Source organism: Dipodomys ordii, unplaced genomic scaffold (assembly GCF_000151885.1).
Source record: "Dipodomys ordii isolate 6190 unplaced genomic scaffold, Dord_2.0 Scaffold3, whole genome shotgun sequence".
Classification (NCBI taxonomy): Eukaryota; Metazoa; Chordata; class Mammalia; order Rodentia; family Heteromyidae; genus Dipodomys; species Dipodomys ordii.
In genome coordinates, this window is record NW_012267219.1 from 11,654,638 (window position 1) to 11,669,905 (window position 15,268).

Below are 15,268 nucleotides of genomic sequence, written 5' to 3' on the forward strand. Positions count from 1 at the left end.
GTCATTTGAATAGCTCCAATATAAGTTGTCTATTAGGATACAGCTAAGCACTGCTAAATGAAAGCTGAACTTAAAAAACAATTGTTTTGCTTCTTGTTTTCGTTCTGTGACTTGAATTCAGGTCTCAGAACATGATTAAGACTTGATCTACTACTAACTTACACTCCTAACCCCCAAACTTGAGTTTTTTGATTTGCTGTGATTATGCTATTGTTGCCTCTATTGTGGCACACAACTCCGAGAAACAAACAAAACCAAAGAGAAGAAGGAAGAGTAGACTCTGACCATTCTCTCACTGCTTGTCAGTCACCTGACCCATCTGATCCCCTCTGTACTCAAGATCACAGGCCATACACGGAGAATGATAATATGGAAATGACTGTGGCTTCTTTTCATGTTCCCTTTCAATTCTAGCAATTTCTGAGTCTGTCACCGTTTTGTACATCTTTCCTTTCCTTTACAGCATCAACGATCACAACATAGGCAGGAGTCCCTGCAAAGTACTGACTTTAATTCCAATGCCTGACTTCAGACCATATATACAAACACCAATAATGAACCCACTGCCTTGAATCCTCTACTCACATAGTAACACATAGTAACTTACTTTGTCATCCCATAAAGACGCAGAAAGTTCAATTTGGACTTTTCTCATTGTACAAAATGCATTTCTATGCAATTTGCAATTGGGATGTGACCAATTGCCTACTATAAGCAGTGGTACTTTTAAAAAGCCAAGTCTTTTCAGCCAACCGTTCCCTGGGACCAATCACAACCCTACTCCATCTACCCTCTCCCTCCCTTCACCTACCTCTTCAGTGGTGGTGGAAAAAGGCTGCGTAGTTGGTGGAATCCATGATGTGTCTGCAATGCCAGTCATGGGTAGGCTGTGGCGGTGTGGCATGCTGCTGTTTGGGGTGTAGGCCTCTGTGGCATTCTCAATGAAGGCCTCGGTGGTGTTCCTAACAAGGTATTCTGGGCTATATGGAACTGTATTGGAAGCATTGAGGATCTGGGGAGGAATTGTGTTCCTTGTGCTCCTCACCAAAACTTCTGCTCCCAGGCCAGCTGAGGTAAAGAAAGAACAGTGGACAAATAATTCTCATGTCTTATAAATACATAAAACATTTTTTTACTTAAGAAAAGAAGACCCGGGCTGAGAAGGTGGCTCAGTGGTAGAGTGCTTGCCTTGCATGCTCGAGGCCCTGGGTTCGATTCCTCAGCACCACATAAGCAAAAAGAAAAAAGCCGGAAGTGGTGCTGTGGCTCAAGTGGTAGAGCACTAGCCTTGAGCTGAAGAGCTGAGGGGCAGCGCCCAGGTCCAGAGTTAAGGCCCCACGACCGGACCCAAAAAAAAAAAAAGAAGACCCCTTTGAATTCAGATATATGAGAAAGCAAAGATCCTCTGAGTGTTTGATCGAGTTCATTTGCCATATCCAACCCACCCACCTGTTATCCAACCATCCATTTAGAGAGAGAGCTATGAAAACACTATTATCAGAAAAACTAATGACAGCTGTTTGTAGAAGACAGACTTAAACTTGCTCTACAAGTATCTAGAGCTTAGGGCTGGTTCACAGATCTCTAAAACTTGATGCACAATTCTGAATACAGGGCAAGTGTATATTTTCCTCCATGATAAGCTGTCAATCTTCCTCAACTTCGCAAAGGAGGTGGGAAACAAAATGCCAGATTGAGAATTAGTGGTAAGGACTTTTCTAACTTTATCATGAAGGTTAACAACTCATTTATTATGACATTTATTTATTTAACCACAGTGTAAACAGTTTTTTAAAATACTTCTCTTAAAAATATTTCTTTATTTTTAATTGATCTATAAAAATAAAAATTATACCTATTAATGGCTATCAGTAATGTTTCAACATGTGAATTCATTACATAATGAACATGTTTATCTCTTTAAACATGTATCATTTGGCAATGAAAACATTGAGACTCCTTTTGAGATATATGGTACATTTTGTTATCTATGGTAACCCTACTGTCATCCATAAAGGCATGTAGAGATCTTTGAATTGCTACTTAGAACATATCAATACAAGTTTTTAATTCAAATAATGTGAGTTTCAAACTGCGAGATTGTTGTTTGTATTTTCTGAATACAATTTTCCCAGTCTTCTGGGGAAAAAAGTGACTTGACTTAATGCGCATAAACTGGTGGGATTAGTTTATAATATTGAAAGGTTGTACACATATTGAAAAAAATACTAGATTCTTAACTAGTTCCACTGAGCCACAACTTACAACTATGCTTTGCATCTCTTAGAGACCTTGCAAACATGCTGATTCTGAGATGGTAGAGATATCCAAACTCAGCATTTCTAATGAACTCTCACTTGATGGACATGGTGCTAGTCTTTGTGTAATTTTTGTATTGCAAGACTAGGACACAGGCATGCAACATAAAGCACCAGAAAGCTCTGTAAACTATGGGCAGATGTATATTTTTAGATATTCCTATTGACTCTATACAGGATGCATTTTCAGGAATATAAATTTCCTCAGTATCATCAAATTGGATAACTGTAACATAGGGAAGTTTTGATTTAAAGACTGGCAGTAGAAAGATTTGATTCTTCACGACTTCTTTCCTGGTTTCTTCATTTTAACAACCGGTTAGTAAGCAACTAGTATATTCTAGGTAGAGGGTTCCTAAAAAGTAAGGCATCTTCACATTTTCCCTGCTGTCATCTGCTTTATTGTTTTTTTTTTGAGTTTCATTTGTTTCCATTCTAGTTTCAACTAAAATATTTCACTTGATAATGTGATTAAAAAGAGGGGAAGTAGGCACTAAGAGGATCACAATAGGAAAAGGACTTTCACAATTTGGCAAGCTATAAATAGAAGTTTGCAAAAAGGTTATTGAAATAATCATGGCAATTAAGCATTTTTACTTGAGATATACAGAGTTGTGTATGTTATTATGTATATTATTTAGCAGCTTGACTTTACCTCTACCAAATCTGGGCTTTGATTGATTTCTGGACATTGAATTTGGTTTCTGTTTTTCTTTCTATACGGTGTGTCATTTCACATAGCCTCTGGGGCTCTATTAGCCACTCTGTAGAGTAGGAGGGTTATCCTCTAGGCATTTTCTGTCTGCAAGCTCAATCATGTAATTAGTGAGATCCATTTACAACAAACTCCAGGAGATAATCTTAATTTTGTAACCTTAATTGCGATAGATATTCCATATTTCCTTAAATCGACATTTGTCTATTGTAGGGATGTAAAACTTCCTATATACAGAGGCAAACACTTATCTTAACCCTTGGCCAATGCTCATCTTGTGAGTTGACTACTACCTATAATAATATGATAACAGAATTCAATGATGAGATTAAGATAAAAAACAAGCTCCCCATTATTTTTCTAAAGAAAGAAACTACAGAATACTCAAGCCCAGTAATTCTTCATTCTATCTCATTACAAAAAATTTGTTGTGCTATTTAAGAAGCAAAAGAGAAGTTTGAACCTTAAGATTCAATATCCATGGTTTGTGAATTTTAAAGCATTGGTTTGCAAAGCTTGGTAGACATCAGAAGCATCTCACTTTTCTCTAGAAATTGTGATTCCATAGATTTGGGTCCTGAACCTTGTATTTCTAACAAATAAAAAGCATGACTTCACCCATATACATACTATAATCTAAATAGAATTCCATTACTATCTTATATGGGTATCAAAGGATAATAAAATACATAGGCATAAAGAAAATCCATTAGAAATACACAAGGCTAATATGCTAAGTTTGTTTTTCTAGCTCCTGATCTCTTTGGTATAAAATGGACCTATGAAATCAAACTAAAAATAGTAGATTTGGGGGAGTTTGGGGAGCTAGAAGTCTCACGTTCTTTAAAAATGTATATACATTTTACAGTTCATGAAAGAGCAAAATGTTTTGGCAAATACAAGGAGATTTTACACAATAGAACAATATGTTAAAGCTATTTTTAAAAGCTTTATTGTGTCATTGCCACCACATTGTTTCCATTATAACAAAATGCCTCCTAGAACACAATTCAAGGCAATGGGGAGCATCCTAGGTTCAATCTAAAAGTTTCAGCAATAAAATTGCAACCAGCTCTGAGTATAGGTCAATATCCCTTATATAATGATTTGGATTGACTATCATATCAAGACCATATTTTGAATACATTTTATTATTATTATTATTATTTTGAGTCCGGTCATGGGACCTGAACTCTGGGCCTGGGCGCTGTCCCTCAGCTCTTCAGCTCAAGGCTAATGCTCTACCACTTGAGCCACAGCGCCACTTCCGGCTTTTCTTTTTGCTTATGTGGTGCTGGGGAATCGAACCCAGGGCCTCATGCATGCAAGGCAAGTGCTCTACCACCGAGCCACCTTCCCAGCCCCTGAATAAATTTTTAATAAGCAATATGTATTTTAGTTTATGACCTATGACTGAGTTAGAAATAACCATGGCTAGAAATGAGGTTTTTGTGTGCTGATACACAAATGATTAGTTTCTCTTCTTTAAATAAGCATGTTAAAAACACAATAACTTGAATTTAACTCATTTTTGAGAAGGGAAATTTTAACTATTTTATTCTAGTACTTTGTGTTATTTTGGAAGATGCCAAATATAATCTGCCTTTTAAATGTGAGCAACTCATCTGGAAAAGTTTACAAATAAAATAAGAAGTATATTAGAAAAAAGGATAATACATACATATTCCTTCTATACAATAGTCAACTCCAATAGAAAGAAAGAGAAATGGATAGGAATTATAGTAGTTAAATGATTATTGGACATGATAAAATTAGTTAACATTTCAGAAAATATAATCAATGAAGTATATTTAAATATGTATTATATATCATTTTTAATCTAAATTGGAACTAAAGTAAAATTAATAGATGGAAATGCAAACCAACACATAGCTTAAGAAAACACCAAAACATAGTATAGTAATAAATTTAGATTTAAAAAGTAGACTAATGACATTAAAGAAATACTTCTCAGGAGTTAACTATTCCTTAAGCATTGTAAGTATGAACATGTGTTAGTTCATTCCAATACCCATTTTTTTTGACTTGAGAAAAAAAAACCATGAGATTGTAGGGTAGAAGAAGAAAGCACACTAGATGAAGGAGGAAGAAAGACATGTAAGTTCAGATCTATCAGATCATATGTAAGGTCATATGGGGGCAGGGGGAAGGGCAGGACTTGCCTGTTAATTAGGTACAATAATCACAGTGTCTAGTATCATCTTTAGGCCCAAAGAATTATTTAATTGAAAGTAAGAGAAATTTAAAGTCAATGAATTTTTTTACATATCAGGAATAATGAGAATTTTAGAGTCCATGAAAATCTACCAAATTATTTTGCTAGTTATTTCAAATGGAGAAAGAAGTTCACATTGACAGAACAAACAAACAAACAAACAAACATAAAACCAGCCAGAGCCACATTGACATGTCACAGACTGAAGATGGTTAGGGAAATTTGGATGCTGTGCCAATGGTTGTAGAAGTCCCATAAGTTATCACCATTCATTATCAAAGAATATGACCCATTACAAAACCATGTTGATGTTGCAAAGAGAAGAATGCCAAAAATAATTGTGTTAGCCAACTCTATCACAGGAAAATTTGTATATACAAGGGATACTTTGTTTTCATTTCCCCCCACAAACTCTTCTGCTGGAAACTAAAACAAATACTTTCTAGTAAGTCCTTTTCCTCTGATAAGAGTATACAAGTGCTTACCTTTTGCAATACTTATGCATTTTATACCCTCACCCACATTACCTTAGACAATTATTTTAATCAGCAGTTACATTAAGACTGATGACAATGTGGCTAACTACATCAGCAAAAAAGAAAAAATATCCCTACATGAGATCATCAGCTCAGTCAAATCAAGGGCACTTGAAAAATTGTCTGTCTGAAGTACATGGGATATTTGAATGAATGAATATGTAGTAAGTGTGGAGTAAATGTGGAACTGTAAGGTGAAATATTTTATGTCATCTCATATATATGAAGCATCTGAACATAGGTAATAACTTTATACCACTACCAACCATTTCTACAAATAAAAGTAGATTTGGTAAATCTTGGAAAAGGTATCTAAACTCTTTTTACCCTTGACTTGTATTGGTAAAGCACACTGGACACTTAGGTTCTTATCATAGCTCTGTTCTCAGTTTATCTGAGGTTGTTCATTGGTTCTTACCTTTTTGAAAATGTATATTCTCTCCTAAATATCAATGCAAAGGATTGCAAAAGCATGAAGTATTACCTTTACAGTCCAATTAGCACCTGTCAGTGTACTAATAGACCCTATCATCAGGGGACAGAAGCATCTGTCAGCAAAACCTCATAATTTCCAGGTCATTAGTCACTACTTATGTATGTGTGTGTGCATGTGTGCCTGTGTACATGCATATATGCACATATATGTTGTGTTTTATGCCCAGATCTGCATCCAACATGTGATAGAACCTAATCACAGGATCTAGCACAAAAGAGAAGTTTAAGAAATATTTGTTGAATTAGTAAAATAAAAGGAAGAATAAGTGCTAGAGGTAAGTTGGGCATTTTAAAATGAGGATAATGGTTTCCATCATGGGGCACTACATAGTTGACTTCTACTAGATGATGAATCTTCCATAGGGAACATATCAGGGCATACTGATCTCCCTTAGATGTATCAAACCAAGCCACCGAGCAGAAAGACTTTCACATAGATTCTGACACGAATAGCTCACCTTTCTTTGAGCAGAGGCTTTCATTCACCAGTTTTCCTTCCTTGTTGACCTCTATTTTCATCCAGCTATGGAGGTATTTCCTGCCCTTCTTGACTACTACCTTGGGACCTTGTTTCTTGAGAAAGAAAGAGGTATTTTCCACCTCAAGGAACCCGTCCTGCTCATAGCAGGTCCATCGGGGTGCCTGGGAACAGCGGATGAAGGTGGCTGCCCGGGAAGGACCGCCAGAGGAGTTGGAGATGCCCAGGCACGATGCAGATTTAACATGGAGGAGCTTCTCATCTTTAGTCCACAGCCACTGCTGATTCTGGCTGGTCCAATTGCATGCGCCCATGATCACTCTCTGATTTATGGAAAGGCACTGTTGTTTCTGGACATGGATAATCTGAAACCCCTCTGGAAGATGAAAAGTTTACAAAATACTGTAACAAACTTCAATGGCTATTAAACATAAAACTATATACCCACAAATCACTTGAGTGAAAGTATGAGTTTTACTTATATTTTGCTGTTTCTGCCCCTTCAAGTGAATATTCTCAGATTCAACACATGTGATTTGAAGAAGAGAAAAGATAAAATCCCAAGACTGACAATGGAAAATGCCATGTCACCCTTAGACATTCTCCCATCTCCTCCTCATCCCCCCTCCCACTGGCCCTTTTAAACTTTTGCATAGTTTAGGAAAGAAAACACGCCCTCATTGGAACAAATGAAAGGAAGCTGGGAAAAGAAACTAACCCATCCAGCAAATATGGTTTTCTTTTGGTTGAGAAGAGATATGTCCAAAGAACAGGGTTAGTCAAATATGCTACAGTTATATAAAGTTAAGCCTCTTTTAACTATTTAATTTTCTCCACACTATCATGCTTAAAATATCTCCTTTCCAATACTTAAATTCACATTGTAATAAATGTTTCTATATGAGTTGCACAGCTTGAATACAATGTGTTTTTTTAAAAGTTGGGCCTATTTATTTAAAGACCAAAAAACCAAATTCCTCCCTTTTCAGGCACAGCCTTTCAGCTAATTGAAAACAAGTAAAATATCACCACAACCCAAATTTCCTGTAGTCCTGGAAAGAAGAATGTATTTTGTGACAATGTATAAGTTTTCTCTCAAATACTGACAGATTTCTTACAAGTCAGCATTTCTTGTTGTATGAAAATTAAACATCTTATTCTTAAGCATCTATATTTAAAAAATGAAGACAATAAGCCTGAGAAATCATCTTCAATGGGTTTCTTTTAAATTCTCCAGAGTTTTCCCAAGAAAACATCCAGTCCTTTCAAATGACAACATCCAAATAAAGCTCTGTTCTTTATTCCTTTAGTCAGATTCTCTGTATTTTCTGTTTTTAGCACAAAAGAAAGCAAAACTACAACTCGATTGGGGGGGAAAAGCACGATTAGGCTATAGACTGTCACATAATAATAAAAGAGTTCTCCACAGGAGTCTTTACTCTCTGCTATACAACTGTCCTTCCTTTTAGGAGGTGAGCTGCCTGAAACACTTGGATGAAAGGAGGAGAGCTTTGAATTTTCTGTTGGAGAAATCTCAGCAGTGTGGCCACAGCTGGTTGCGCTTATCCCCCCTTCCTCATCGCCTTTGGCTTCCCTGCCATGAAGACCTTACCATTCCAGCCTTATTTCAGACACCTTTCAAAGGCTCCAAACCTCTTTGGCTAGCTAGCATTAGGAGAGATGCCTCAGACACAGAGGTAGATCCACTCACCCATGTTCCTGAAGATCAAGCAGGTAAGAATCGCCACGTAAAATTCAGCCTCCATTTTCCACTTAACAACCATTCCAGCTTCGCTTAGGGGGGAAAATTTTCTCCCAGATAAGAGAAGCAAAGACTAGGAAGGAAATGTGCCTTCATGGTGAGGGGAAAAGTCAGTGACGAGCACTTCCTCCAATTGAATTGTTTGGGGAAGTTTTACACCAGTGTCCTTTTGTCTGTTTCCTTAGAAAGAAGGGAATAAGTTTACTTCTTTTTTTTGTCTGTAGATCTAGCCTCCAGGAACAGAATAAACATCTTTAAGTCTTCACCTATCCTCCTTTTGGCTCATGAGTACTTCTAACCTCGAGAGGAAAGAAAGGAATTGTAATCTTGGATAATTGAATACTTCTGCAAACTTACAACTTGTCAGGTGATGTGATTCTGCAGAATAGATGTAAAGCATATAATTTATGAGGGTCTGTGACAAGTGCTAAAAGCCATAAACATTTACTGTTTATATAATGATATGCTAGGTGTCTATAAGGAAAGCCACATAATGATGGCACTATGAGATCTCTCAAGGGATGATAATATCGCCTTTCAAGACAGTCATCTCTGCTGGGGAGATACAGACTAATATTAAACCCATCAAGTTATCTACTTCAGGCTTCCCCAAAACAGACAATGGCTTCTCTCTAAATAGGAAAAGAAGAAAGAAAATTACAATAATAAATAAAAGAATACTCAGGAGTTAGTATTAAGGGTAATTTATTGGCAGTATGAAACAAAGTTAGCATTGCTGCATTAAAAATTCATATTTGAGCAGAACGTTGTGTTTTCTGAGTGTAGTTATTTTAACTTTGTCTCGTGCAGATGAAGACCTCTCAGAAGTGTAAGAACAGTCATAGCAGCGTCCATCTGAAGAACTCTGGACATGAGACACGTCACAGCAAAGTCCTGCCTCTTTGGAAGAGGGATTCCAAGTAGACAGCATATACAAAGGTCCCTTCTTTAGTAAAAGAGAGACAAGTATTTGAAATTCTTGATACTTCATAGTTGCTACAAATTCCCCACTCCCCCTTTAAAGTAAAACAATTTACAATGTAGAAATATAGTGGATAGAGGGTGGGTCTGGGGAGCCACCTCTATGCCTAATAATAGAGAATACGTACATATATATCCAGTGACAATCATTGTGCTCTGTAATTGATAGGAGGTACTATAAATACACATTTAGTAGATAATGTTATCAAGACACATTTCCATATAAAATAGTTACTGTGTTAGATTGCTTTTTTTTAAAGAAAAACTTATTTGTTAAAAATTCATTATCAATCACTTGCAACATCAGCAGCAAGATTCTGGTAACTGAGATACATAATAGCACTTAAAATTGGAACAGTCCATTCACGAGACAGACTACAGACATTAGAGCATGTAAACACACAATAATGATGTCTTCAGCAGTGCCTCCAATCATCATTTGATGACAGAGACCACTTTATAATACATACATACATACATTCTATGTGGTTGGTACCCAATACAGACAAAACAAAAGCCACCTTAGGCTTTGTGAGAAATTTAGTATACCTCCATCAGCATAGAACCTTCAAAATAACTTGGGGATGCTTACAAATGCACTAATATACACAAGAGATTGGCAATCTTGAGTAGGTTGCCAGGCCTCCCACAATCCATGCCACAGGTTGGTTTCAGAGCTCCTCCATCCCTCATTCCCAGGAAGCTTCTTCTTGAAGCTTCAAGTGGGGGTGCTTTGATTCATCACCCAGTAGACTGATGATCTAGTTATCTTCAGTATATCATTGCACAGTTTCTTCTGAAAGTCTGCTCTCATACAGGCACAGAGCATGGTGCACAAATTCATACTGCTCACTAGTTTGGACCATTCCACCCCTGCAAGGAAGAGATCATGAAATAACTTTATTTGCTAACATCCCACAGTCTCATACTACAGACCCCATATTCAAGCTAGCTAGGATATGATCCCAAAGACAGAGAGAGTTGGCCTAATGATTCTTTCATTATCCTGCTCACCTGCATCTAAATGTCTCAACTTACAACATTAGTATGTTCATATAGTCAGGTGCTGTATAACACTGCTGTAGCATACATACACCATAGTATCTAGGTGTGTAATGGGCTATGCCATCCAGGTTTGTGTGGGATGGTCACACAACCACAAAATTACTGATTGACACATTTCTTAGATCAGATTCCAATCATTAAATAATACCTGCACTAGTCATGAAGCCACACTTGATTGCATATATAAAGTGCCTGGTCCACTAGGCATGTGATTATTTTTCAAGTTTACATTCATACCATTACTAGTGATATGGTATTATAGGCCAGACTATTGAAACAAATTCTTAGTTGCAAAATGTAATGAAAACTCCTCCTCTGTTAAGACAATACAGTAACAGTAACTACTTTGTAAGGTTGTTTGTTTATGAATGTTAAATGGATGTATTGTAGTTGATGGTTTGTATTACTTTACCATTCCTCTTTTGTTAAAATGCTTTATAAATTTGGATTAAACTTGATAGAAATAAGTTTACCAAATATGACTCAGCTGTGAAATGCTCTTCTGAGAACTAAAAGCCCTACTCCACTTAATTATTTTCAGGGTAATGGGAAAATACATCTATTAGCTATAGGCTTGCAAAATTCTTGTGAATCTGAAGGCTTCAGGGAAGCATATGTTCTGTTACTTCCCATTTCATTGTGTAAACGAAGACGAAAAAATCAAAGGGATTCTTAAAGATCATTTGCCCCAATGATTGACAAAGTCTGGCTTCTTTCCAGAAAGAAGCAGTTTACAGGACAGATGGACAGACAGTTTCATCTAGGTACTTTTAGAAGCAGGCTTGTTTAGGTGGGCAGAAAAATTTATGAAGTCACCAAAAATGAATGTGCCTCTCTCTAAATAACATCTCATTGGTCCAAATGGAATAACCCACAAAGGTCTTAAGACTCTCCTTATTGTCACACAATAGCTCTCCAAATGCTTGAAAACAACCATCAAAGCCTCATAATCTTTTCTTCTCTAGACTAAACATCCTGTGGTTACTCAACATTTCTGTAAAGCCTGGTTTCCCTGTCACTCAACACCGTAGTCTCCGTATTTTATCAAATATGCCCTTCTATGAGTGTTGTGTCTATTGCTGATGGGCTCAAGTCAGTGAGCATATTTTCTTTCTTCAACTGTGCATTCTAGGTCAGCAAGTGTGTTCGTCCAGGTGCATCAAGAGGCGAGGTTCACAGATGAGATTATAGACTTCCCAACCCTCACCATGCCCCTTTGGATTTTGGATGCAAGTTGAGGGTAATTAAAAAGTCAGTAAGATTTTTAAAATGTGAAAATTACACCTTTTCCCCCATCCTATAGATAGGGTATTGGATTTTTTTGAAACTAAATGTCTGGCCTTCTGTTTGTTGCTGCTAATTTCAACTTGTTAGTCCTTGTTCTGAGCACAGTGTTCTTGTCTACAGAACCATTATTTCTAGCACTCAATATATCAATCTTCCATTTCTCATTTCCAGATTTGTGTCTTTCAGACATTTAACAAGCATGCTTTACATGTTGTCTAAGTCATTTATTGAAAGAAAAGGAAAAACACAGAGACAAGATAGGTGTTTATTGTAAGTAATATAATACCCTATTATATACTGTCTAATCCTGTTTTAAACTGTTTCCAATTAAGTGTTAGGTCTTTCAAGGACAAATATAATGTGATCATTTCTCTATACCTGCAACAATGGAAGGCATTGGCTAATCACAGGTCAAGTGGGTTACCTGCAAAGTAGGTTATCCAGGTCATGCAGTTTTTATGTCATGTGAAAATAGATAAACTCTGGCTACAGGAAAGCCAAGAGTATGCCAGGAATCATACATTAAGGGCTGGTTTAAATTCAGAACATGTTACAGTCATCTTGGATATTATTAATAAATATTCTACTGATTGGCCTTTGTAAGAACTTAAAACTTAGTATTACTGGTCAGGCTACAGTCTGTTATAGGGCAAATAAGGTCCTTTTATTGGCCGCCATTGTGTAAAGTGACATCTGGCATACCTAAAAGCAGTGTCTATATACAAAATGCTTTTTAAATTAGCATTTATTAGTTATACAAAAAGGGAATTTCCTTGTGATATTTTCATACACACATACATTCAATGTACTCAAATCAAACTCATTTTTTCCATCTCTCCCTCATCTCTCTTCCTACCTTCAATTTCAATAGGTTTCAATATTATATTTTCATATGTGCATATAAATTACTTTGACGATCTTCACCTTAATTCACGTTTTCATTGGCCTTCCTCCATCCCTCTGATATCTATCCCCCAACATAATCTATTTTACTTTCTTGTGATTCATTATATTATAGAAAATACTATTATGAATTAAGCAACTTAAGCTACATAATCTTCAAGAGAGCTCCATAGTAATTCACACACACACATGCACACACACACATTTGGATGTTATTTAGATCTTATTTTATCCCAGGTACTCTCTTTGGTCAGATGCCTAAAGGGTTTGAGACATCTCCATGGAAACCTGATATATAAGTTCCTGATGTAAACTGGCTTTGGAAGATATAAATCAGGTACAACCTTTTAAAATTATTATTACTTTAAAGTATCATCCAACTACCATTTAAAGAGCAAGCATTAAAATAATCCTTTACCTCCAATAGGTTATAATTTAAATTCAACCAATCCTAAGATCTGAAAAGATTTCTATGATGGCCAAGGTGATGGCTTAGTAGGGAAGACTTCATTGGGCTCAAAATAGCTAGACCAGCATTAGACAATCAGCTTAGAATTTGGACAATCCTCTTTAGGTACAAATCTGGTTTTCCAAGGAGTGACTATATAATGCATTCAGTTACAATATCTACTTGACAAGCTGCCAAGTGTGTTGAGGTAAAAAGACACTATATATAAGTTCTGTCTCTGTTACTTACTAGCTGCTTTGTCTTACTTGTAGCCTTTGTAGAGCTGTTTTCTCATGTACCAATCAATGAAGCAATAATATATTAGTACCCCTCTCAGCCTTGTTATGAGTAATAAATGGCACAATCATTTCAAATATTTAGTTCACAGCCAAGAACATATAAGTACCATTAGTGATTATGGTTGTTACTGCTAGTTGGTTCTGTAGGGTAAAACAAGACTGGTTAGAAAGCTCTGGAGGAAGACCTTAAAGCCTAAGATAACTAAGAGCAGATAGAGGATGCTGGGTTGCTCAGCTTGGGCAAGTCTAGCTGGAAAAGAGCCCAATATGTTTCTAAACGGTCACCATCCAGAAGATGACAGCTGATGTAGAAGAAAGTGGTAGGCTTGGAGAGGGGCAAACAGAGGTTGAAATCTTTGCTTTTGAACCTACTTACTAAGTGGTTTTTAGAAAAGTTGTTCAATCCCTCCCAGCCTGGATTTCTTTCAGTTATAAAATGACATTCATGACAAAAGTCACTTGTTGATCACGTGAGAAGACACTGGTGTCTAACTACAGGTTGTTCATGTGTTTCCAGTAGCCCAGGATGCACAGTGGAATCTGGGCCACTGGCTGGCGGGAGCAGGAGGAGGTTGGGTGTTCAGGGTGAGCTCCTGAGCCCAGCTTTGACCAGGGAGGTTATGCCTGCCTTTTATTGGTTTTCCACATTAGTGCTCCATGGAAGAGTTTTATATGCAAATTTTTCCCATTGCTTACACACACACAAAGTTTGATAACTACTGGCCTGGAAATTAATAAGATTTCAAGTATTATAAGGCTTCAATGGGATAATCTACAAAGTTAGCAAAGTTGCTCTTGGTTATTAAGTATTAAATAAAAACTCCACTATTTTTCTTATTCTCTTTCTAGGTGCTGGGTTAACAATTATACTGAAACGAGTTCTGGTTTGCTTGAGACATTCATACTTCACTCATGCTAAACTAGCCATCTCTCAGTGCCTTAGTTCAGAGGATAAATGATTTATTCATCCTAATGATATCCCATTCTATGCTGGGAGAAAAACAAAACAAAACAAAACACAGTCCCCTTCATTGCAAAAGTGGTGTTGGCTATGTGGCTCTAATTTGTGTGTATGTGTGTGTGGCCACTAAACATGAACACTGTGCCTGGCCAGGTCTGAAAAGATTCAGGTAAAGACTACCCTTCTAGAAAAATCAAATAACTCAGTTTAGATTAGCTCTGTCAGACTCCCCAGTCTGTGTCATTGTTTCCATGCAAGGAAGCACGTAGCTCTGTCAGCTGGGGGATAAACTCAAGTTAAATTTAGGAAAAATGTAGGGTTTTTTTTTCCTTTTGCTAATGGGAGAGTGTATTGAATTTAAAAAAAAAACACCTCTCTAGATGCCCAGGAGAGAGATTTGGTTTTTAACATGTTAAAAGTGTGACCTTTTCTGACTGTTAACTCACATATACAGAGAGCAACGGCCTTTCCTGCTGCACCACCCAGCCTATATCCGGTCTAATCAGTAGACACAAGAAATTCTGTGGTGGTGACTCACTTCTGGGCTAACAATGGAACTTAAGCTCCTTTGCCTTTTTATTATTATTATTATTTTCAAATCTGGAATTCTTTTGGTAAAGTTTGGTACAGTAAATTTAGAACAAAAGGTGTGGATGTTAATGGGCCTCATGGGTAAAAATCTGAGAGCCTGGGCATGTGTCAAGTGAGGTTAAGTTGATGTCCCAATTTGGGGACAGCTGTGTGGTGTGTCTAAGCTACTCGTTCTTCCAAGGAGCTTTATCAT

General features: G+C 36.9%; 2 protein-coding genes across 6 annotated transcripts in view; both read right to left on the reverse strand.

Annotated features, from left to right (window-relative positions):
• Positions 1-8,553, reverse strand: part of Ptprb (protein tyrosine phosphatase, receptor type, B) — a 110,321-nt gene extending 101,768 nt beyond the window's left edge. Inside the window, exons 1-3 of the mRNA XM_013021373.1 lie at positions 8,490-8,553; positions 6,759-7,154; positions 812-1,068 (exon numbers count right to left, since the gene is read on the reverse strand). Coding sequence (XP_012876827.1) covers positions 812-1,068; positions 6,759-7,154; positions 8,490-8,544 — 708 coding nt within the window. The 5' untranslated portion in view covers positions 8,545-8,553. The remainder of the gene's footprint in view (positions 1-811; positions 1,069-6,758; positions 7,155-8,489) is intronic.
• Positions 8,554-9,255: 702 nt separating this feature from the next.
• Ptprr (protein tyrosine phosphatase, receptor type, R) overlaps positions 9,256-15,268 on the reverse strand; it is a 214,722-nt gene continuing 208,709 nt past the window's right edge. For all 5 annotated transcript variants that reach the window (XM_013023312.1, XM_013023320.1, XM_013023328.1 and 2 more), the window contains one exon: positions 9,256-10,394. In XM_013023312.1, the coding sequence (XP_012878766.1) occupies positions 10,301-10,394 (94 nt within the window). In that variant the 3' untranslated portion in view covers positions 9,256-10,300. The remainder of the gene's footprint in view (positions 10,395-15,268) is intronic.